The 25957-nt window shown below is 40.7% G+C and overlaps 1 protein-coding gene across 5 annotated transcripts in view; it reads left to right on the top strand.

Annotated features, from left to right (window-relative positions):
- Positions 1 to 25957, top strand: part of LOC125451026 (leucine-rich repeat-containing protein 2-like) — a 75323-nt gene that overhangs the window by 42624 nt on the left and 6742 nt on the right. For all 5 annotated transcript variants that reach the window (XM_048527688.2, XM_048527684.2, XM_048527689.2 and 2 more), the window contains exons 5-8: positions 8508 to 8644; positions 17207 to 17352; positions 23471 to 23623; positions 25705 to 25832. In XM_048527688.2, the coding sequence (XP_048383645.1) occupies positions 8508 to 8644; positions 17207 to 17352; positions 23471 to 23623; positions 25705 to 25832 (564 nt within the window). The remainder of the gene's footprint in view (positions 1 to 8507; positions 8645 to 17206; positions 17353 to 23470; positions 23624 to 25704; positions 25833 to 25957) is intronic.

Genomic DNA, 25957 nt, shown 5'->3' with positions numbered 1-25957 from the left:
GGCTCTTGTTCGAAAAATATTCAACTGAGATAGTTATTCAGTATACACTAATGGTTCTTTAAATATTAACATGAAGTTTTCTGTTGTCAGATATTATTTTGAATACCTATGCTGGTTGTCATCCAAGGGCTCAGAATATCGATAGAAAAGGAGTAGCTTATTAAATTGGTAATAGATTCAGTTTTATCACTGTGTTCTTTTGATTTGTGCTTTACAGCTTAACAGAGGCAATAATCTCTCTCCCTTTAGCTAAAACTGCCAGTAGCATATCAATGTCACAATGACAGGTTTATCTTGTTTTATTATGCTTCATCCCTATTTCTGATCACAAAGGATCACAGTTAATTACTAGTAGTATTAGTCTGTAATCTCTCATACATCTGTAAAATTTATCATGTGCATAAGAACAAAGTCTAAACTCCAGAGATACAATAATCCTTTCGTTACATTATTCACTGATCTCTTAATTAAATACCATTGAATTTTGCCACTATTTCTTATTCCTGTGATCAAAGCATGCTGGAATTATCTAGTTAAGCTATCTAAATCACTATGACATCTGTTTCCCGTTTAAAAAAAACTCAGACGTACGCTTTGTACTTAAGAAATCAGAACAACATTTCCAGTTATATGGAATTAACAGTAATGTATCTTCATCCATATCAGATTGAAACATGAATATCTTTATTCATTGTGGATTATTTCTTGAATAATGCTTTTTAAATTCATGAAATTGTGTAAAGTTTCACACAATTCAAGCATGTTGGCAAGTTTTTAAACAGTTGTTCCATTTGCTAATTAGTTACAATCATCTAATCTTCACTGCAACGTGCAGTTCTTGAAGAGCTCTATGTCATTTTGTAAATAGCCAAAGCCAGAGCAATATTTTCCATTGCTTTGTGTCACACACATCAGCTAATCCACTTTGTTCATCAACTGCTACGTGACTGCAATATGAACAAAGCCATATGACACCTATCATTCTTTGACTTGGTTCATTCCACCTTTAACCATCTTCTAAAAAAATTGCAGTCATTCAATACATGATACATACAAGGGACTCAATCGTTTACAAAACTAAAAAAAAACTATTTTGAAGAAATGCAGTATGGTTATCCTTTGTGTCCTAGGCAATCTTTATACCTAAACCAACTTCACTAAAATAGTTAAATTTATTTGCTTATTATTGTATTGTTATTTGAACAATTTTCTGAGGCTCAGTTTGGTGCTATATTCCTATATTGCATCCTGAGGGCATGATTTTTCTTTGGGCTTCAAGACTTCTGATAACAGGATCAAATGGGGCTCCAAGCCTTTTTGCTGGTGGCCCCAGGCATTAACTCTCACTTCCTAGCTGCTTGCACTCTTCTCAGGTAAAAGCGTGTAAATTTTGTGCAATTTTCCTGTTGGCCTACACAGCCACAGCAGGGCCCATGTTGGACTGGCCACTTTGATTGCTATGCTAGCCATTTGAAAGAGATATTGTGGGGTTTCATCTCTTCTTCATGAAACTTTGCCATTGACTGGGTAAACGGAAATACCTCAGCCCTTAAGTCTGAATTAGGGGCAACTTCCTCACCAGCAGTGCCTTCAATGGACATGTTGGGATTCCTTCACCATTATTTTGAACAGCTTCAATCTAATCTCTTTTCTGTCTTTTGTTTTTCTGCCTTTCTTTCTATATTTTTCTTTCCCAAAGTTCTCTCTCTCCTCACTGTTCCTACCTTTCTCAGTCTTTTCCTCCCCTGTCCTCCCTCTTTCTTTCCTGTGCCTGGAATTTTCTTTCCTCTTTTTACTATAGGAGTTCCAGTTCTCTAAGTTCTGGTGTTCTAACTTTTATTTATCTCTTTTAACATCCTCAATTTCCACCTCTACATTGTTGCAAGTAAATGAGCAGAGATGATTTGATTTTCAACCTTGTCAGTCATCTGCAACAGAAATTTTATGTTCTTTTTAGAATGGGCTGTGCTGTACCTCTTTCCAATTAAAATATTGTTAACTAGTTCACAGAAACAATAAAGCAACCAGAGACAGTAAGAACCGCAGATGCTGGAGTCAGCGGTAACACAGTGTGGAGCTGGAGGAACACAGCAGGCCAGGCAGCATCGGAGGAGTAGGAAAGTTGATGTTTTGCATCAGGACTCCTCTTCAAAAAAGGGGGGGGGAAAAGGAACTCAAATAAATAAGGAGAGGAGAGGTGGAGCTGGGGAAGGTAGTTTGGATGGTGATAGGTAAGTGCAGGATGGGAGTGGTGGGGATTAGTCAGTAAGGTAAAGGAGCGTATAGGTGTGAGAGAAGGTGGACAGGTTGTGCAGATCAAGGAGGCGGAGATGACTGGGAGAGTTGGTCATGGGATGAGGAGGGGGGTGGGAACATTTTGAAACTGGTAAAATCCACAATTAGGCCATAGGACTTAGGCTCCCAATGTGGAATATGAGGTATTGTTCCTCCAGTTTCCAGGGGGAGTCATTGTGACACTGGAGGAAGCCCAAGATGGACATGTTGCCCAGGGAGAGGGAGTGGGAGTGGGAGTGAGAGTCGGAGTTGAAATGGTTTGTGACCCAAAGGTATTGATGTTTGTCCTGAACTGAGTGCAGGTGCTCTACAAAGTGGCCTCTGAGCCTCAGCTTGGTCTCACTGATGTAGAGGAGGCCACATCGGGAGCAGCAGATGCAATAGACCGCATTGACGGATGTGCAGATGAACCTCTGTCTAATGTGCAAGGTTTGTTTGGTGCCTTAAACAGAGGTGTAGGAGCAGGTGTAGCACTTCCTGATGTTGCAGGGAAAGGTGCTGGGGTGGTGGGGCTAGTGGGGAGTGTGGAGCAGATGAAGGAGTTGTAGAGAGAGTGGTCCCTACAAAAGGCAGATTAGGGTGGGGAGGGAAATATGCAGCCTGACACATTGGTTCTGGGGTTGGATTGTAGGTGGCGGAAATGGCGGAGGATGATACGTTGGATATTGAGGTTAGTGAGATGATATGTGAGGACAAGAGGGATTCTGCTCGTTTTTGTTGAGGGGAGGGGGTGTGAGGGCAGAGGTGAGGTAAACGCAAGAGATGCAGCCAAGAGCATTTTTGACCACTGAAGCGGGGAAGTTGCAGTCCTTGAAATAAGAGGATATCAGGAATGTTCGGCAGTGGAATGCCTCGTCTTGGGAGCAGATGCAGTGGAAGTGGAGGAATTGGGAGTAGGGGATTGCATTCTTCCAGCAAGGTGAGTGAGGGAAGGTATAGTTTAGGTAGCTGTGGGTGTCGGTGGGCTTGAAATAGATGTCGATTTCAAGGCCGTCACCAGAGATGGAGACAGAGAGGTCCAGAAAGGAGAGGGAGATACAAGGACGGTCCAGGTGAATTTGACGTGGGGTGAAAGGTGTTAGTAAAGTTGATGAACTGTTCAAACTCCTCGTGGGAGTCATTTGATATAGTGGAGGAAGAGGTGGGATATAGTGCCAGTGTAGCAGCGGAAGAGGGGCTGTTCCACATATCCTATGAAGAGGCAGGCATAACCTGGGCCCATGTGGGTTCCCATGGCCATCCCCTTAGTCTGTATGAAGTGGGAGGAGTTGAAAGAGAAGTTGGTAAGGGTAAGGACGATTTCAGTTCAGTGGATGAGGGTGTTAGTGGAGGGGGGACTGATGGGCCCTCAGGAGAGTAAGAAGTAGAAGGCTTTTTGGCCATCTGCATGGGAAATGCAAGTGTATCGGGATTGGATGTCCATAGTGAAGATGCGGTGTTGGGGCCAGGGAATTGGAAATTTTGGAGGAAGTGGAGGGCGTGGATGGTATCCTAGATGTAGGTGGGGAGTTCCTGAATCGGGGGGAGAAAACAGAGTCAAGGTAAGCGGAGATAAGTTCAGTGGTGCAGGGGCAGGCAGATACAGTAAAACAGTAATGTTTTCTTGAGTGAAAGGAAGAAAAATGCTAGAATATATCAACTGTGGGTAAGGTAATAAAGATGTGAAGCCAAGCATACAGAGGTACGAAGTTGAAAAGGGATAATGTCTAGTTCAAAAGGAACATGAAAGGAGTATAGAGATAACAAGGTGTAGAGCTGAATGAATACAGCAGGCCAAGCAGCATCAGAGGAGCAGGAAGGCTGACGTTTCGGGCCGAGACCTTTCTTCATTTCTGATGCTGCTTTGCCTGCTGTGTTCATCCAGCTCTACACCTTGTTGTCTCAGATTCTCCAGCATCAGCAGTTCCTGCTATCTGTGAAAGGAGAATAACCGTGTTTGTGTGTCCTTGAGGTATATGGCTTTAACCTCATCCACAATTGTTTAATTGATGTGCTGCATCTCCAGCTGTAACAAGTATTTCCTTTGTTCCTCAAGTTTTCAGTGAGCTGATGTTTCTTGACAGCCTGAGAGAGCACTTCTTCCAGCTGGGTTTAAGTCTCAAATCCTTTTTTCTTGCTGCAACAAAACAGCTTATTTGTGTATTGCAATATCCAAGTTCCTTATTTCAAAGCTTGATGATGTTAACAACGTCTTTCACTTCCAATATGCAAAACTTATCAGGCAGGTGTAAATCCAAATAGGTAATGAGGAGTTTTTCGTACTGGACAGTGTTTCAGAGTCTTTCAATAAAATGTTTATTTCAGCACAGTCAGTCGTTGTTTCTCACAAGGCTTTCATGGCTTAGCTGATCTGTGGTCAGGGATTTGTTGTGACCATTAGGTGGTAGGTTTTGTCAGTAGGTTTTCCTTCTTTTAAAACAATTTTCAGAATCACAGAATTGTTATGGTGCCATTCGGCCCATCATGCCTGCACTGGTTTTCTTAACTAGTACCAATCTCATGCCTTTCCCCCATATCCTACATACCATTTCAATCCAAATAATCATCAAATGATTTCAATGCTTCAAATGAACATGCCTACACCATATCCCCAGGCAACATGGTACATACCTTAACTACTTGCTGCATGAAATTATTTTTTTTCACATCACACCTACTTCTTTTGTACATTACTTTAAAAGTGCATGACATTTTGTTCGTGAGAATCCCAGATTTTAAAACCAAATGATGGAATTTTAAAATCAACAGATTGCTCATTATCACAATCATAAAAGAATTTTTGTCATCTATTTGTGATTTCTTTTGGATTTTGGACAGAACTCCATCTTTTGGTGCCTAACTTTTAAATCTTTAAAGGACAGCACCGTTAGCTTTTTGTAAGTTTCTCATCCTGTCCTATGAACATTACAACATCAAATGTGGATGCCTTATCTAGTTATTATTTCAGATCTAAATAGACCTTTGAAAATAATTTTGAAGGAGCAATTAATTTTCCCCACACCAATTCTTGCCCCAGCCTGTGGTAACTATATCAGACTCAAAGAGCCCAGTTTTGTTCTGATACGTTACGAAGGAATAAATCAGCTTGGTTCTTTTCAAACTTTCTGTTGGTTGCAACAAAGATTTAAGTACTTTTTAGCATGTGGTTGTATATTTTCCTTGATTAAATGTAGTTACCTACTTTCACAAGAAAAAGTGAGAGCCGATTACAAGGTTTTCTGAGTGAAAGACAGAGCAAATTTGTTACCTGCTAACCCTGAGAAAAATAAGAATGATGAAATATCAAGCATATCTGTGAAATCACATGGACACTCTCTCTCAGATACTCAAATGTAAAGCTAAAACGGTTGGTGTCCAATGTCAAAAATCGTAAACAAAAATGCAGTTTAAAGTCATTAGAATTTTGTTGTGTTTCAAGAAATAAAACTGAAATCAGTTGGTTGATGTTTTGAACCATCAGCATTAGTGAATATTGCAATCATTCTTGATGTCAAGAATTTTCTTTTTAGTTGGTATTGTAAATAAGATCGTATTGTCCAGAAGAAATAGGATCGGGAACTGGCCATTCTGCCTCTTGAGCCTGCTGTGCCATTCAATAGGATCGTGGCTGATCCAACTTTACTCTATCACTTTCCTGTATTTTCCGTGTAAACTTTGATTACCCAGGTAATCAAGAATCTGTTTGTCAGAGCTTCAAATGTACTCAAGGTCTCTGCCCCCACAGCTCTCTAGGAAAAGGAGTTACAAAGGCTCACAACCCTCTGAAAGAGGAAATTCCTCCTCATCTTCGTCTGAATTGGTGCCCTTCTATTCTGAGAGCAAGTCCTTTGGTCCCAGACTCTCCCATAAGGGGAAACACCCTCTCACCATTTACCCTGTAAAGTCCCTTAAGAATTCTACATGTTTCAATGAGATCACCTCTCATTCTTCTACAGTCCAATGAGTAGAATCCCAACCTGTTTAACCTTTGGTCATAAGACAACCAATCCTTCCATATGAGGGATCACCCCCATGAACCTTCTCTGAACTACTTCCAGTGAAGTAATATCTTTACTTAAATAAAAGGACCAAAATTGTTCACAGAACTCCAGATATGGTCTGACCAACACCTTGCACAATTGCAGTAAGAATTCCCTATTCTCATACTCCAAGCCTCTTCATAAAAAGGGCAAATAGCCCATTTGCCTTCCTGATTACCTGCTGCACCTATTTGCTAGCTTTGTGTTTTAAGCACAAATCCCTTTGTGTTGCAGCTTTCTGCAGTTTTCCTGCATTTAAATAATACCCTTTTATTTATTTTCTCCCTTCCAAAATGAACGACTTTACATTTTCCCACATTATATTACATTTACTAACTTTTTTGACTATTTATGTAACCTATCAACGTCTCTCTACAAAATGTTTGTATTCCTCTCATAACTTGCCTTTTCACCTATTCTGTGTTGCCTGCAAATTTGGCTTCAGTACATTTGCTTTCTTCCTTCAAGTCTTTAATACATATTGTAAGCAGTGTGGCCCCAAGACTGATCTCTGTGGAACCGCACTGACTCTGTGGATCGCCAACCTGAAAAAGAACTGCTTGTACCCACTTAAATAAAACATGAAAGAACTGTGGATGCTGTAAATCAGGAACAAAAACAAAGTTGCTGGAAAAGCTCAGCAGATCTGGCAGCATCTGTGGAGGAAGAAACAAGAATTGCGTTTCAGGTCCAGTAACCCTTCCTCAGAACTGCTGAACTTTTCCAGCAACTTTGTTCTTGTGCTTGTACCCACTTGTTGTTTCTTGCCCATTAGCCAAATCTCTGTCCACGGCAATATACTAACTCCAACACCATGGGCACTTATGACTTAACCTTTTGTGAGGCACTTTGTTGAATGCCTTGAAAGTCCAAATACTACTCAACTGCCGGTTCCTATTTATCCACTCTGGTTGAGACTTCCTCAAAAAACTCAAATAAATTAGTCAGACACAATTTTTTGTTTCGTGAAGTGATGCTGACTCTGCTTGATTAGATTATGGTTTTTCAAATGTGCTGCTATGACTTCCTTAATAATTGACACCCAGCAATTTTTCTTCTTGAGAGAAGCAGAATTATCAGCCTGTGTTCATTGCTGCATCCCCAGCAGATTTATTTACCTGTCTGCCGAAAGCAGCTCCTTGAAAATCAACTTGTTTGTCTATTTCACATCTGTAGCAGTTGATTTTGAATCCCCAAGATGTGAATATTCTCATATAGTTGTAAATCAAAATAAAAGATAGGGTCTTTCCATACCTATCCAGGTGGACTTGTGGCTGCTCAATTGTCCACATTGATTTTGATTTGATTATTTGCATTCACATATATCTAAGAATAGTGGAAAGCTTTGATTTGCGAGCAGTACAGGCAAATCATAGCAAACAGGGACATACAGATCGTAGGATTCTTAGACAGAGTGAGGTATACAAGGTTATGTCTGCACAGGAGGTGCACAAAGTAAGATCAACATCAGCAAGATTGTTCAAAGTTAGAAAGGCCTGTTCAGCAGTCTAATAACAGCAAGAAGCTGTTCTTGAACCTGTTGGTACATGTGTTCAAGGTTCTGTATCTTCTGCCTGACGGAAGAGGTTGGAAGAGAGCATTACTTGGGTAGAAGAGGTCTCTGATGAAGTTGGCAACCTTTCTGTGGCAACAATAGGTGCAAATGGAGTCCATGGATGGAAGGTTTGAGCTGTGCACACAACTTTCTGTAGTTTCTCACGGTCCTGGACAGAGGAGGCCATTATGCACCCAGATAGAGTGCTTTCTGCAGTGTATCTGTAAAGGTTGGTGCAGGCCCTTATGGACATGTCGAACTTCCTAAGCCGCTGAGGAAGAAGAGGTGTTGTTGTGCGTTCTTGACCATCACATCTATATGGGATTTCCAGGACAGATTGTCGGTTTTCTGAAATCATAAAAGGAAGTAGGAGCAGGAGCAGGCCATTGGCTCCTTCAAGCCTGCTCCAACTGGGCACTAGATGGCCAGGTGGCACATGTGACCATTTTAAATTGATGTTTTTGGTCCCTTTTTAAACCCATTTCAGTCCATGAAAGTTGCAGGTATTAATTCAAATGATTGAATTTCAAAACAATAAATGGTGTGTATTTTATATCTTCATTACAACTTCCCATGCTTCTTTACTGTAAAGATTTAAAGTCCTGATAAATCTAAAATTTTTGGTTGTGTATTGACAGGCAGAATGATTAACCTGAAAGAACTGAATGTTAGTTTCAATAAGCTGACATACGTTCCACTGGAACTTGGATGCTGTGAAAATCTAGAGAAACTGAATTTATCGAATAACCTGGAATTGACAGAGCTCCCATTTGAGGTAATATCTTTGGCTTATATAGCTAAGACCTATGTGCTATGTATGATCTAAATCAAGCAGTTCCATAAAATCATGAGTTGTGTTTGTATATACAAAATTACTCTTCGGTCCTGTCATTCCATTGATATATTTTAAATTGGTTACATTTTGACTTGTAATATTTCATTATGGTACTGCTGCATGGATATCAAACTTTGGTTTCTGGTGTATTCTTAAAAAACAAGGACTTGAAAGTTGGTAATTCTATATCATCACACTATTTTCAATTATTGTATAATCTTCTAATGATTAATTTGGAAACCCTTTGAAGGATCATTTAATTAACTAAGCAAACGCATATTTGAAGAATAATTTTAAAATATTAACAAAGACATTTTAGTTACAAGTTTAATCTTTAACCTTGCAAATATATATCAGCCCTCCATTCTCCTTTTCTATCCAAGGTCCTTAATGCATCCATGTTGCATGCACTCTCTCAAACCCATTCTTACCTCTGTTGCTAGTGTATATATTAGCTGTTGCAATCATGTTTCTGTCCTTGTCACAGCCCTGTAACAGCCTTTACCAAAATGACAAATAGCATATGTGATTGGGATTGTGATAGAGTATTCATCCTCATCCTTTGAAAAGCCTGCAGTATTTGACTTGGTCTGTCATCAAGCTGGGTGGGACTGTCTTCTCTAGCTTTATTACTATCTATTCATGGATAACATGAGAATCATCTGCAATGGCTGTTTTTTCCCTTTCTGCAGTTTCCCTCTGGTATCTCTTACTTAGTCCTCTCTTCATTCGTAGCTACTTTCTGGTTCTTGACAACATCATCAATTACTCATATACCATACATTTGCAGGCAACACACAATTCTACCTTAACATAACTCATCTCAATCCTTCATTGACTTGATTTGTCATATTGCTTGTCTGACACTCAGTCTAGGATGAGCAGAAATTTTCTTCAACTAAATATTGCGATGACTAAAGTCTTTGATCTCCACCACAAATTCTAGTTCTTAATTCTTCATTTCTCCTCCTCATACTTACCTGAGGCTGAAACAACCAGTTCATGAGCCTGGAATTCAAATTGACCTGAGATGAGTCACCAACCATATTTCAACTCAATCATCAAAACCCGCAACATGTCATTCATATTGTCTGTCTTTGCCTTGCCTTCACATACCTGCTTATCAACCCTTTGTTACCTCTGGAACTGACTATTCTGGGTTAGTCTTCCATCTTCCAAGTTTAAGCTAATTCAAAATTCTGTTCCTCTGTCCTACTTGTATCCATCAACGATTACTCTGTAAATAAAAAAAAACGATAAAACTGAGGATGCTGTAAATCAGAAGCCAAAACAGAAGTTGCTGAAAAGCTCAGCAGGTCTGGCAGCATCTGTGGAGAGAAATCAGAGCTAATATTTTGGGCCTAGTGACCCTTTCTCAGAACTCATCACTCTGAGCTCATTGATCTACTTGGCTCCTGATCTGACAACCTTTAAGTTATCATTCTTGTTTTCAAGCCTCTCCTTATCTTTTGTCCTCCATACCACTAACCTTCTTTATCCTTCAGTCCTCAGAGATCTCTCCGCTTCTCCAGTTCTGGGCTATTGGGCATTCTGTATTTAGTCAGTCCAACATTGGTTGCATGTTTTCAGCTGTCTGCAGAATCTAAATTTGAATTTCCCTTCCCTAACAATTTCTGTCTCTTCTATCACGTTTAAGATGCCCCTTAAAATCTATCACTTTGTCCAAACTTTGGATCACATGTCATTATAGCTCCAGCTGTAGCTTGCGGTTGGATAATGCTCCTACAAAATGCTTTGGTGTGCTTTTTAAAGCAATTTGTTCTCTATATCTCACTAGAGATCTGGATGTATCAGTGTAAGACTGATAAGTAGTTTCCCGCAGAGGGCAGCTGTCTACTTGTTCCAGATTAACTTTGGGCTAACGGCATACCTCATGCTTCAAAATTGCTTTCCACAAAGAATGTTGACTATTCAATACAATGTTTAAAAATGTATGGTGCTAGTGTTCAAGTCTGTTATGACCTGTGATTATATGATTCACAAATTAATGAACAAGACAAAAATGATAAAGTGCCTTTCCAATGGACCTTGAGGTATGCACAAGAAGCTCCTACCTGAAACAAATTGGAGCAAAATCAAGTATTAAATATTGGTAGGCCTGTCAGGCAAATAATTTTTTGACATTCATACTTGCAGGATGCTCATGCACTGTTAATCGTATTCTTAAAAGCAATAGCAGTGACCTTTGTTTTTACCTGGTGTCTGGTGAATTGAGGGGACAATTATAAAATATAAAACCTGGATGATTTTTATAATGTTGGTTCCAAAGTAATGAGAATCAAGGGGTATTTTACAGTAAGCAGGCATTCTGATCCACTAGATGACCATGCAAGCGTGAAGGTGAAAATCCATGCTGGTATGCCATAGTTCATCTGACACTGTATGTATATCAACATAGCCTAATTGGCCACATTCCAAATACATTTGCAGAACGTGAAACATCAACCTGGCACCCATAATGCAGGGAACATAAACTTGTGTTTTAACTGCAGAGGAACTTTGAAGCTATTGCGTGACATGAGCCTGGGTTTACCCCAAAAACAATGGAATTCCGCAACTCTCCATTTCTTGCCTAGAAATGCTGTAAAGCTGATTTAATCTACTCTAAGCTTCACGTTATAGGTCTCCATGGTGACAGCATTGTTCTCTTTCTTTAGGTGTGTCTCTGGAATTTGTGCCAGGGCTAAGAAATCTACGCTTGGCCAGCACCTCTCAGCATCCAACTGCATTCACTCCTACCCTTGTAAACACCAGCTAAAGTTCATCCACACTGAAGAACTTAAAGTGAGGTAGAGGTGGGTGCACCGGGTGATGCACATTCGAACAGGAACAGGTGGTAGTGCTGAAAGAGAAAATGAACTTGCTTTTGAAGAATCAACTCATAATTATCCTCAGCTGTTGAAGCCTAGAATCCACGTTTTAGAGAACATAGCTTTAAAATAAGATACTTTCTGGACAAAAGACATTTACAGCACCATCAGAGACTGCCCTGAAACATGTCACGGTGAGAGAGTCACATGGAGGAATACAATCGCCACATCAGTTCTGTGTTCATAGATTGATTTCTAGAACAGCAGACCACCAATGAGGATTGGCAAACCATTTGCCACAATATTCACAATGCAAGGGGTGAAAGAACTTTTGACGAGGACTCATCTACTGAGGTGGTATGGGCTGAGGTCAGAAACAGAAGTGGAGAAGTCACACTGCTGGGAGTTTTTTATAGGCCTCTGCAAAGTTCCAGGGATATGAGGAGAGGATTGGCAAAACGATTCTGGGCAGGAGTGAAAGGAACAGGGTGGCCATTATGGGAGACTTTAACTTCCCTAACATTGACTGGAATTGCTATAACTCTAGTATGTCAGATGAATCAGATTTTGTCCAATGTGTGCAGGAAAATTTCCTGACACAGTATTTTGAAGGGCCGACAAGAGGGGAGGCCATACTGGATCTGGTACTTGGTAATGAACCAGGCCAGTTGTTTGATTTAGTGGTAAGTAACACTTTGGGGAGAGTGACCATGTCTCGGTCATGTTTAGTTGAGTGATGGAAAGGGATAGGAACATGCCACAGAGCAAGATTTATAGATCGGGGGAGGGCAATTATAATGCGATTAGGCAAGACTTAGGAGGCACAGAATGGGGTAGCAAAATGCAGGGGATGGGGACAATCGAAACGTGGAGCTGGTTTAAGGAACAGATACTGTATGTCCCGGTCAGGCAGGGAGGAAGTGATAAGATAAGGGAACCATGGTTTAGTAAAGAAATTGTATCTCTTGTTAAGCTGAAGAGGGAGGCTTATGTGACGATGAGACGAGATGGTTCAGATGAGGCGATGGAGAGTTATAAATTAGCTAGGAAGGATTTAAAGAGTGAGTTAAAAAGAGCAAGGAGGGGACATGAGCAGACATTAGCAGGTAGAATAAAGGAGAATCCTAAAGCTTTCTATAGGTATGTGAGGAATAAGAGGATGACTAGGGTAGGAATCGGGCCAGTCAAAGACAGAAGTGGGAAGTTGTGTGTGGACCCTGTGGAGATTGGAGAGGTCCTAAACAAATATTTCTCATCTGTTTTCACTCAGGAAAAGGACAATAGTGTAAAGGAGAAGACTGAGTTAAGGGCTTCTAGAATTGAGGTTAGTAAGGAGGAGGTGGTATCAATTCTAGAAGGTGTGAAGCTAGATAAATCCCCGGGCCTGATGGGATATTTCCGAGGATTCTCTGGGAAGCTAGGGAGGAGGTGGTGGAGCTTTTGGCCTTGATCTTTGAGTCCTCATTGTCTACAGGTTTAGTGCCAGAGGACTGGAGGATTGCAAATGTTGTGCCCTTGTTCAAGAAGGGCAGTAGAGATGACCCAGGTAATTATAGACCTGTGAGCCTTATGTCTGTTATAGGAAAAGTTTTGGAAAGGATTATAAGAGATAGGATTTATAATCATCTAGCAACCAACAATTTGATTGGAGATAGTCAACATGAATTCATCAAGGGCAGATCGTGTCTCACAAACCTCATTGAGTTTTTTTGAGAAGGTGACAAAGCATGTGGATGAAGGTAGGCCAGTTGACGTGGTGTACATGGACTTCAGTAAAGCTTTTGATAAGGTTCCACGTGGTAGGCTATTGGAGAAAATACAGAGGCATGGGATTGAGGGAGATTTAGCAGTTTGGATTTGAAACTGACTTTCTGTAAGAAGGCAGCAAGTGGTGGTTGAAGGAAAATACTCAGCCTGGAGTCTGGTTACTAGTGGTGTGCCTCAAGGATCTGTTTTGGAACCACTGCTGTTTGTCATTTTTATAAATGACTTGAATGCAGGCATTGGTGGTTGGGTTAGTAAGTTTGCAGATGACACTAAAGTTGGTGGAGTGGTGGACAGTGTGGAAGAATGTTGCAGGTTGCAGGAAGACTTCGATAAACTGCAGAATTGGGCTGAAAGGTGGCAAATGGAGTTCAATGCGGATAAATGTGAGGTGATTCACTTTGGGAAGAATAATAGGAAGGCAGAATACTAGGTCAATGGAAAGATTCTTGGTAGTGTGGATGTGCAGAGGGAAATTGGTGTCCATGTACATAGATCCTTGAAAGCTGCCACCCAGGTTGATAGTGCTGTTAAGAAGGCTTACAGCGTGTTAGGCTTTATTGGCAGGGGTAATGAGTTCCGGAGCCATGATATCATGCTGCAACTGTACAAAACGCTAGTGCAGCCTCACTTGGAATATTGCGTGCAGTTCTGGTCGCCCCATTACAGGAAGGATGTGGAAGCATTGGAAAAGGCGTTGAGGAGATTTACCAGGATGTTGCCTGGTCTGGAGCAAAAGCCTTATGAAGAAGGGCTGAGGGACTTGGGTCAGTTCTCATTGGAGAGAAGAAGACTATGAAGGGATTTAATACAGACATACAAGATGATCAGAAGATTACATAGGGTGGACAGTGAGAGTCTTTTTCCGAGGATGATGACGTCAGCTTGTACGAGGGGGCATAGCTACAAATTGAGGGGTGATAGATTTAAGACAGATGTCAGAGACAGGTTCTTTACTCAGAGCGTAGTAAGGGTGTGGAACGCCCTTCCTGCCAATGTAGTTAACTCAGCCACATTAGGGGCATTTAAACAGTCCTTGGATAAGCATATGGGTGATGATGGGATAGTGTAGCGGGATGGGCTTAGATTAGTCGACGCAACATCGAGGGTCCAAGGGCCTGTTCTGCGCTGTATTGTTCTATGTTCTATGTTCTTATACATGCTTCTGCTTTTAATTAAATCTAAGACTAACAATATAGGTGCCCTGGACACTCCTCTGATTCCCATATGCTCAAAGATTACATTTGATGACCTACTACTGAGTGCTTCATATTGTTCCCATCAGCTCTGCTGCCGAATGGATCAGTAGGGATTATGAGATAATTCCCAATAACAGGGCAAGGTACGAGTAGACCAACAAGGCATTGAACTCTTCTTACCAACTCCCCTCTCACTTTAATTATTGTAGACGTGAGACAAAGTGTGCAGTACCATGTCACTTCCCCAATGCTAAGGATTTTATGACATCATATGCTGAATCATTTAGTGAATAGCTCAGAAAAGTATACCATACCAGACCTGATTTCTGTCAGACTGAGACACCTGCGATCTGGAAGTCACAAACTTCAGTATTACCAAAGGGAGGCAGTAGTGTGTTAAATACAAGGTGTCAAAAGGCATCACTTTAGGACAGACCCTTTGGCCGTTCTTGTGCACCAGCTGGTGGCATCCTGGGTCCTGCCATTCAAACTATGTTTGCTGTTGATAATCTTGGCTTTGCTTTGTAACTTTTTTTGGTATCGTCATTCTGGAAGTGCACTGTTTGTCATGGTCCAGAGGAGCAGAGCTTTCCCATCATTTTCATGAATTTGGAGGACTCATCATCTTCATCAATTATCACTGAAAATCTGGATGAAGAAGAAAGCCCCGTGGATCTCTAGGATGCTGCCATCACCACCACCTTCAAGAAGGAAGGCAATGTGGAAAATACCAAGGAATCACTCTACCCTCCATTGCTGGGAAGATCATCTCCAGAATCCTTGCTCGGTCCCTTCTCCCAATCTCCAAGGATCTCTCATGAAAGCCAATGTGGCTTCCAACCAGACCATGGAACTACGGATCTGATTTTCACTGAGAAATTCCAGGAACAACACTAACCATTCCACATTGGCAAGACTTTTAACTCAGTCCAGATGCATAAGGATGAGAATCTTGAGTGACCATGATATGCTTGTTGATGCCAAGATTATTTGTAAAAGGTGGTCATTCTTCCCACTCTTCTGTATACTTCAAAACTTGGACTACATATAGGTGTCGCTTCAAGACTCTGGTCAAGTATCATCAATATTGTTTGAGATAGCCTCTCTGCATCAGTTTTATCAACATTAGCATCCTTGAAGCAGCCAGTAGCACCAGCATTGAGGTCATGATCATCCGAAACCAGCTCTGTTGGTCTGGCCATGTGCTTAGGATGCCTAAGTTCTGACTACAAAAGCAAATCTTCTTTGCCCAGCTCAAGGAAGGCACTTGAGTATAATGAGGGCAAAGGAAATATTTCAAAGACTCCCTGTAGAATTCCCTCAAGAAGTGCAAAGTAGATGTTAATGCATGGGAGACTATCCTTTGGAAGAAACTGACTTGGAAGGATATAAATCTTTGAGAACATTCATCAGCAAGAATAAATACAGAAAATGATCTGGAGAAAGGAATGCCAATGATCTCAAGGCCAACGATAAGTTCCACCTCCTGGATGCACTACAAAACGCCCCCTCTGTGTATGTGGAGATGCACTTGTGAGATTAAGCTCATCAGCCAAACAAGCTCATTAGCCATACATCTCCCACAGCACCCATGACCAGTCACACAGAATTTCTGAGAGGGACAATCTTACTCATTAGTGACTGGTTGCATATTGGCAATGTGCTGTAACCACACAGTTGAAAAAGGATTTTTTTTAATTTACAGTTTTCAACTCACTAAGGAGGCATTAGGCCAACCTACATCTAACAACCTTACCTGAAAACTCTGCTCACATTTATAATACTGAGGCAAATTTCACCACAGCCGCAGAGACATTTCACAAGACTCTAAAGCAATCACAATATCCAAACATCCAAAACCGCAACATTCAAAACCAAAATTGTCCAATCTACTAATGTTAATGGGATCTATCCAGAAAATCCCCCAATCTGAAACTGCATTTTCACTAAAGATAGTGGGTTGTTCCTTGGGCCATATCCTATCAATGCGCAAAACCTCATAGAAATCTATTAGCTTTCAAGATATATTGTTTGCAAACTGAGCAAAAACTTTACCTACCCACCTCCAATGCAGTAGCTTGCATCCCAGACTGTTGTTAATGAAGACAATTGGTCATATTGTAATAGGCAGCTTAGCTGCAGTCACCACTGCTATCATTTTGTTGAAATGATTGAATAGGAAGCTTTTTTATAATGAGATAAAACCTCAGATTAATGACATAAGCATCCCAGAATTTCCCAATGTGCTTTGTTATAATGAGATAAAACCTCAGATTAATGACATAAACATCCCAGAATTTCCCAATGTGCAAACGGTCATGGCAAAATGTGAAAATTACATTCAGACATAAACAAGAAATGAAATCAAAATGGTAATACCTGGTCAATGCAGAAGAAATAGCAGCTCCAGCTATTTATTTCAGAATTAAGTCCTCTCAGGAGCTAGGATTCTAAACAACCTGACGACCTCTGGACATTGTGCAGCCACACTAGCACATCCTGTTTTGATCGTGCTAACATCAGAAACTTTGTATGGGCGGAGATCTAGGATTTACATTGCCCTGTTGCATCTGGAAAATGGAGCAAAGAGTTAAGGATTTATTAGGTGTTTAGAGTACTTCTAACCATGTGTAGGGTGGGGTAGAAGCCCTCAGCCAAGTTTGTAATACAATCCAGCCAAAGTGATTTGGATTTTGTTTATGTTTCAGCTGCGGGATCTGCAAAAGCTCAGTAGCTTGGATTTGTCCTCAAACCAGTTTCAAAGCATGCCTATCTGTGTGCTCCGAATGACAAAACTCAAGAATCTAGACATTAGCAGCAATAAACTGAAAGACCTACCTCAAGATTTAGACAGGTAACTGTTCGGTTAATATGAAAATACAGTTTATTGGCACACAATATAGGTTTTGTTTTGATCATTCATAGAATTTAACCATTGCTGGCAAGGCCAGACCTTTTATTCTTCATCATTAAATTCCTTTGAGAACATGATGATGAGCCAGCTTTTTAAACTGAGCAATTCCTTGTGCTGTATTTTGTTATAATTGCCCTCTCCAATGTTTTGTTCCAAAGTGGATGGAAGGATGGATGTGTCACATCAGCCTCCAAATTTACTTGGTTCAAATACATTCAAATGAATGGTTTGAACATTTCTCTAGCAGATACAGAACAATAAACAAAGAACACAACAGCTCGTGGACAGGACAGATTTGTAAACTTCTTTCAGGCTGTCCCTCAACCCTCGAAGTTCAAGTCAAAACAAACCGGCAAATAAACAAAGCCTTGGAAATTCTTCTGGCAACCAGAATATGTGGTTCTATATTTGAAGGCCTATAGTGCTGCAAAATGACTTTCCAATTTCTAGACTATAGCATCTATGCCTCAACTGATGAGGGCAAGCATGCCAAATGCCTTTTTGACCATTTTATCCACTTGTGCTGCCATTTTTAGGTAATTGAGGCCCAGAACGCTCTTTCAATGCTACTAAGGGTCTGCCATTTATGCTATACTACCCACCTGCTTGGATCTTCCAAAATGCATCACCTTGCTTTTGTCTGGATTAAACTCCTTCTGCCATTTCTCCAACCAAGTCTCTAGCCTTTCAATTTCCTGCTGTATCCTCTGCCAATCCTCCTCACTATCGGAAGCTCCTTCAGTCTTTTTGTTATCTGCAAACTTACTATTCAAGCCACCTTCACTCCACTCCAAGTCATTCATTCATTATTACAAACAACAAAGGTTCCAGCACTGATCTCTGCAGAACACCACTGGTCAAACACCTCCCATCAAAAAAAAACCGTTCTACTGCTATCTTATATGATTAAGCCAGTTCTGTATCCATCTTACCAGGTCATCGCATATCTCATGTGACTCAACATTTGTATCAGCTTGCCATGGGGGAACTTGTGAAAGGTGTTGCTAAAGTCCATATAAATGGCATTTACTAGTCTTGCCCTCATAACTCCTCTGTCACTTTGTCAAAAAACTCAAACAAGTTTGTGAGATACAACTTTCCCCGCACATATCCATGCTGCTTACCACTAATAATATCATATTTTTCTAAATGCGTGTAAATCCCATATCTAAGACTCATCTCCAGTTATCTTCCTACCACAGATGTAAGGCTCACAGCCCTGTAATTTCCAGATTATCCCTATTGCCCTTCTTAAACAAAGAAACAACATTGGTTATTCTCCAGAGATAGTAGGAACTGCAGATGCTGGAGAATCTGAGATAACATGGTGTAGAGCTGGATGAACACAGCAGGCCAAGCAGCATCAGAGGAGCAGGAAAGCTGATGTTTCAGGCCTGGACCCTTCTTCGGAAATGGGTCTCGGCCCGAAACGTCAGCTTTCCTGCTCCTCTGATGCTGCTTAGCCTGCTGTGTTCATCCAGCTCTACACCATTGGTTATTTTCGAGTCTGATCTTCCTGTGTTTGGTTATTCTCGCAAGTTATTCTTCCCTTTGAGTAAAGGGGATACAAAGATTTCATACAAAGCCCCAGCAATTTCCTCACCTGCCTCCCTCAGCATTCTGAGATAGATTCCATCATGTGCGGGTGAGTTGTCTACCTCAGAGCTTTTCAAAACACCCAACACCTCCTCGTTTTTATATTGACATCCCCTAGGATATCAACACATGCTTCCTGAGACTCACCATCCACTATGCCCTTCTCCTTTATGGACACCAATGCAGAGTATTCATTAAGGACCTCAGCCACTTCCTCCGGCCACACTCATAAATTGCTCCCTTTGTCCTTGAGTAGACCAACCCTTTCCCTAGCTAACCTCTTCCTCTTTGTTTATACATGTATACAGTACCTTGAGATTTTCCTTGATCCTGTTTGCCAAAAAAATTTCATGGCCCCTTTTCAGCTCTCTTAATTCCTTGTCATATAAGGTTTGTGAATCTTGCCATCCTCATCCTTCATTTTCACAGGAATGTGCTTCTCCTGAATTCTAATCAACTGATATGTAAAAGATTCTCACATGCTGGATTTAGGTTACGCTCAAAAAGCTGCATCCCAATCTATATTCCCCAGTTCTGGCCTAATATGTGGTAGTTGGCCTTCCCTAATTTAATACTTTCACCCGAGGACTACTCTTATCTCTGTCCATAAGTAGCTTAAAAACTTACAGAACAATAGTCATTACTACCAAAATGCTCCCTCACTGAAAATTTGATCACCAGGCCAGGCTCATTCCCCAACATCAGACCCAGCCCCTTCCCTAGTCGGAATATGTATATATCATTACTAAAACTGTTCTGGATGCAGCTAACAAATTCCAATCCATGTGAGCTCTGGGCACTAAACAAGTCTCAGTCAATATACGAGACTTTAAAAGCACCCACCAAACAACACTGTTGCTTTTACATTTTCCATAATCAGTCCTTATCATCCACTGGCTATTGAGAAGCTTTTAATTCAAGGTAATTGCATCCTTCTTATTTTTGAGCTCCACCCATATGGCCTTGCTGGATGAGCCCTCCAAGCTGTCCTCCCTCACTATAGATTTTGAAATGAAATGATTTTTGGAGTCATAATTCAGTCCTTTCAAGGTTCTGGCTTGACACATTATGGGGTGCTGAAGCCTAAGGAGTGTTAAATGTTGACAATGCTGTGTAAAAGATCCAAAATGGTTTCATTATTTGAACTTGGTGCGCAGACTGTACATTAAAGCTCAGTCCATATGTGAAATGGAAGAGGACACAAACAATGTGATTTTTTGCACCTATTTAATTCTGCATGTCTGTATATGCAAATACAACAGGAGCTGCAATGCAGGAAGGTACATTACTGAGGTTGATAAGTTGCACTTTGTTAGGCATGGCATTTCACCTTTGAGTTCAAATCCTTCCTGGATTGATAAACCACCAGCTATGTGTGAAGAAGGATAGAGAACATGGGGAAATAAAAAGCGACATGTTGAAAAATGTCCATATTATAGAGGAGGAGGTGCTGAATGACTTAAAACCTGATAAATCCTGAGGACCCAATTAGGTGTTCTCTAGAACTCTGTGGAAAGTGAGGGAAGAGATTGCTGGGTCCCTTGCTGAGATATTTCTATCATCAATAGCCACAGGTGAGCTGCCAGAAGACTGGAGGTTGGCTAACACTGTGCCACTATTTAAGAAAGGTGGTAAGGAAGAGCCTGGGAACAATAGACTGGACTGGTGAAGCTGACATCAGTGGTGAGCAAGTTGTTGGATGGAATCCTGAGAAACAGGATATACTTATATTTGGAAAGGCAATGACTGATTAGGGATAGTCAACATGGCTTTGTGCATGGGTAATCATGTCTTACTAATTTGATTGAGTTTTTTGAAGAGGAAATGAAAAGCATTGATGGGGGCAGAGTGGTGGGTGTGACATAAAGGAATTCAATAAGGTGTTCGACAGGTTCCTCATCGTAGACTGGTTAACAAGGTTAGATCACATGGAACATCAGGAGAACTAGCCATTTGGAAACAGAACTGGCTCAAAGGTAGAAGACAGAAGGCGGTGGTGGAGGCCCATGACCAGTGCTCCACCACAAGGATTGGTGTTGGGTCCACTGCTTTCTTTCCCTTATATAAATGATTTAGATGTGAGCATAAGAGGTATAGTTAGTAAGTTTCCAGATGACACTACAGTTGGAGGTTCAGTGGACAGTGAAGAAGGTTACTTCAGAGTACAGCGGGATCTTAATCAGATGGGCCAATGGGCCGAGGAGTGGCAGATGGAGTTTAATTCAGATAAGTATGAGATGCTCATTTTGGAAAGGCAGAACAGGCAGGACTTATACACTTAATGGTAAACTCCTGGGGAGTGTTGCTGAACAGAGAGACCTTGGAGTGCAGGTTCATAGTTGCTTGAAAATGGAGTTGCGAATAGATAGGATAGTGAAGATGGTGTTTGGTATGTTTGCGTTTATTAGTCAGTGCATTGAGTATGGGAGCTGGGAGGTCATGTTGCAGCTGTACAGAACACTGGTTTGACATCTACTGGAGTAATTTGTGCACTTCTGGTCTCCGTCCTTTAGGAAGGATGTCATGAAACTGGAAAGTGTTCAGAAAAGATTTACGAAAATGTTGCCAAGGTTGGAATGTTTGGTCTGTAGGGAGAGGCTGAACAGGCTGGGGCTATTTTCTCTGGAGCATTGGAGGCTGAGGAATGGCCTTATAGAGGATTATAAAATCATGAGGGGCATGGATAGGGCAAATAGGCAAGATCTTTTCCCTGGGGTGGGGGATTCCAAAACTAGAGGACATAGGTTTAAGGTGAGGGGGAAAGATATAGAAGTGAACTAAGGGTCAACCTTTTCACGCAGAAGATAGTGCATGTATAGAATGAGCTGCCAGAGGAAGTACTGGAGGCTGGTATGATTACAACATTTAAAACGCATCTGGATGGGCACATTAATAGGAAGGATTTAAAGGGATATGGACCAATTGCTGGAAAATGGGACTAGATTTATATAGGATATCTGGTTGGCATGGACAAGTTGGACCAAAGGGTCAGTTTCCATTCTGTATATCTCTATGACTCTACGATAATGTGAATATATTCTGTTTTCAGAAAACGTATAAATTTTAAAAAATTATTTCTCACCCAGCCTCTCAAAATAAGAGGTGGTACCAGCCTCATGCCAAGCACTCAGTACTTTAAACTCCCTATCAGACTAACAGCATGAAAACCCTTTAATTGAGCAATTAATAGCTGTACATCACAATATCTTTCTGCATCAATCAAATCCCCATTCAGTCTCCAGATGCCCTGCCATTGCCTTTCTACTGCTGCCATACTCTCAGACTCCCCTTCCACCACATCCACAGCCAACATTCCCCTTGTTTGCACTACCAGAGTGTACCCTGCTACCTCCATCATGCCACAGCCAACTCAACCTTACATATGCATCCAGCCCTTCCCTGTCGGAATTTTAATTCCAAGACCACTTACCAATACTTGCCCTACACAGAATTTCGATTAGTTTTTCAAATGTCTGTTCCTCACACTCTTTCCACAACTGCTTCTGCTGAATTGTATGCATCCTGTAATTCCTGAGGAAAACCTCTCTTGATCCTGCTGACTAACCATTCCTTGCCACAAGCAAGCTTCATTTGCCTCCACATTAATTCCTGACCTGCTCAATGCTAAAATTGGTTCCAAGTTCTGCTTCTGATTCTTCTGCTCTCTGAACCAAAATAACTCCCCAGATTCATGTGCCCCATTTCTATCTCTTTCTACTAAACCCTAATAGTGTTGTCATTCTAGCTTGCTTTTATCAGTTTAGACATAATTCACAAATCTCCTGACTCTGCATAAATGATGATAAAAGAACTTTCAGACCATTTACTGAGAAGCCTCAAAAGATCCGTTAAAGAAGAATTGATTGGGCAAGTTACTGCTTCGAACTGTTGGATGGAATGTCCATTGCATATGCTCCAAAGTAAAGAATGTAAACATAGCCTCAGGGTCTTAAAATAGATTTAATTGAAACTGTCTCAATAGATGTAACTATTTAATATTGGTTCCTGCTTGTTTCAAAAAGAATGCTCCCTTCCTAGTTTGAGATCCACCTAGAGTCAGAAAACTGTTACAGATACTTATTAACTTTTTGGTGAGAAATGCTTCCTAATTTTGGTCGTGAAGGAATTAGTGCTAAATCATGAGAAGAACCAGTTTGTCTGTATCTAATCTGTTCTTTGAAGGTGTAATTCATTGGAAATTCTGCCCAAGCATCCATCACACTCCTTGCATGGGCCACAATGCACAACAGCAGTTTTAACAATTATGAATTCACCATTTATTTCTAAAACCCTTCTTGGAGGCACAACATCCCGTCACTGCATATTGTCACTGTAACACAATTGCAAAATTGACTTCAAAATCTGTAGGATAAAAATATGTTGTATAACACTAACAAGTCTAGATATGAATATTTTTAAAATAATATTTGGAACATTTGAGCACTACTTTTATAATTTGCAGACTCGCTGAGCTAGAGTCTCTGTACCTTCAGAAGAACAAGCTGACCTATCTGCCCAAAGTCATGTGCAAAATGAATAAACTAAAGATCCTGGTTGTCAGCGGTGATGACATAAAGAAATTACCAACTTCTCTGACAACTGACCCCAATTTAAAGTAAGTGCTGAATCAACCTTTTTCTTTACCTTTTTAAAATGTATATTTAAATTCTCTGTTCAGTTTTCAATTTTGATTCAGTCACCATCTCATTTTCACTGCAAGAGCAGAACAGTCTTGTGTTTGTAATGCTACCATATGGCTGACTCAACGATTTGCTTATGTCAGGGGCAAGAGGTGGTACCATTTTCAATAAAATACTACTCATGCCAAAGTTGAATATTATATTGCCCATCCATGCCAACTCATGCCATCCTATGTGGTCCACACAACCCTATAGCCCCGATACCCTCACTGTCAAGTTATGCCCATCCACACACATAGCTCCTTATAGCCTCCATGTTAGTTTACTGCAAGCTCATGTATACTGCCAACTCACCCAATATCTGCCATGGATTTACCTAAGAACCCATGTTGAGTTGATATAAGGTAAATTTCCAAGAGCCTGTTGAGGAATTTGCACTTATAAAAACACAGGCATTGAGTAAAAAAAATCCATTAACTATATTTAACTTCCTTCAACTGCTTGATCCTTTTCAAAAACATGTATTTGTATTCATAGCCCACTTCAAAGACTTGAAGCTATCAAACAAATTGTAAACTGAAAGAGATCCCACCATGATTATAATATGATGGGAAATCAGTCAATGCAGGAAAATCTTTTAATGAAAGCATGCAGATTTACGTCAACTGGTGTCAAGTAAAATAGCAGACATTGATTTTTTTAAGCTGCAGTTTTTCAAAATTTAAAAAGTAGGGGATTTAAATGACTTGAAGGTTTGAATGTTCCCTAGACAGCTTTACAGTTGCCTTAAAAGCTTGACAATTCCAATGAATTTATCCATTTTTGTGCACACAATCATATCCACTTCTAACAATTCCAAAGTTGAACTTACCACTACCCCAAACTTGTCTGAGGACATATCCAAAGGAGCTCATAAAAGCATACCCCACCTCCAGTGAACTCCAGTTGTCAAGGAATGTCAGTTTTTGCACAGCTTATGAGCAAAAATCAGATCTGGCAGTTGCTCTCATTCAACGTGGATGTAATAACTATAAACTTACCCTTTTTCACTCTCAACATTAGCTATAAGAGCATATCAGAGGCTAGGAATACTGCAGTTAGTAACTCACTTCCTGATTCCCCAAAACCTGTCCATCCAAGAAGGCACAAGTCAGGAGTGTAATGGAATACTCTCCACTTGCTTGGATGAATGCCACGGCAACTTCTGCCAAGGAGATTGACACAATGTGGGACAAAGTAGCTCACCTGGTAGACAAACAGGAGGTTGGAAGAACCGAGCAAGCCAGGTAGCATCTGGAGGAAAGGAGAAGTCAGTGTTTCAGGTATTACCTTCTTCAGGACTCCCTTATCCTCAGACTATCCTGAAGAAGGGTAGTACCCAAAATGTTGACTTCTCCTTTCCTCCAGATGCCACATGGCTTGCTGTATTCTTTCAGCCTCCTGTTTGTCTAAAGTAGCCCACTTGATTGGTACCACATCCACAAACATCCACTCCTTCCTCTACCCATGCACTGTAGCAGCAATGTGTTGAATCTACAAGTTGCACTGCAAATACTTAGACAACACTTTCCAAACCCATGACCGCTTGCATATAGAAGGACAAGGGCAGCAGGTACATGGTAACATCACCACCTGTAAGTTCCCATCCAAGCTACTCACCATCCTGATGTGGAGATATATTGCAGTTCATCACTTTCACTGTCACTGACAATGTCACTTTCACATCTTTGCAATTTTTTTCCCATAGGATGTTGTGGATGCCTACAGCATGTGGACAATGTCACCTTTTCAAGGGTAACTAGGGATAGGCAGTAAATTCCCACAGGTGAATAAAAATAGCCAAAATATTAAATGGAGGCCTCCTCTATCAATTGCATTGGTATAAGTGGTGCTTAAAAATCCCATGGTAGCAGTTAAAGGAGAACCGGCAGTCAGCCAGAGGTCTCAGTTATATTTTCTAAAAACTCAACATTACGCAAAAAAGTGCTCAATGTCCCAAATAAACAGCCAATGTAATATAAAAACAATGGCTTAATTTTCTTTTTCCTACTAACAGATATGTTGATCTGAGAGAAAATCCACTTGAAGACTGGGTGCACAGTGAAATCTTTGAAAATGATGAAGATCAAGAAGAATTTGAAAAAGACTTGATGCAAATGTATTTTAAGGATTTGGAAGAGAGAGGTAACTACTGAAATAACTTTATAATCCATTCTTTACAACTATGAAGGGATGGAATGATATAAAGAGGAAGGGCTGGCTTTCCCACCAGAACTAAAAATAGAGGTTGAAACTCTTCCTGGGTTCCA

This window comes from Stegostoma tigrinum, chromosome 3, assembly GCF_030684315.1.
Source record: "Stegostoma tigrinum isolate sSteTig4 chromosome 3, sSteTig4.hap1, whole genome shotgun sequence".
Classification (NCBI taxonomy): Eukaryota; Metazoa; Chordata; class Chondrichthyes; order Orectolobiformes; family Stegostomatidae; genus Stegostoma; species Stegostoma tigrinum.
Note: the sequence above shows the minus strand (reverse complement) of the source record. Positions and strands in the feature narration are given on the sequence as shown.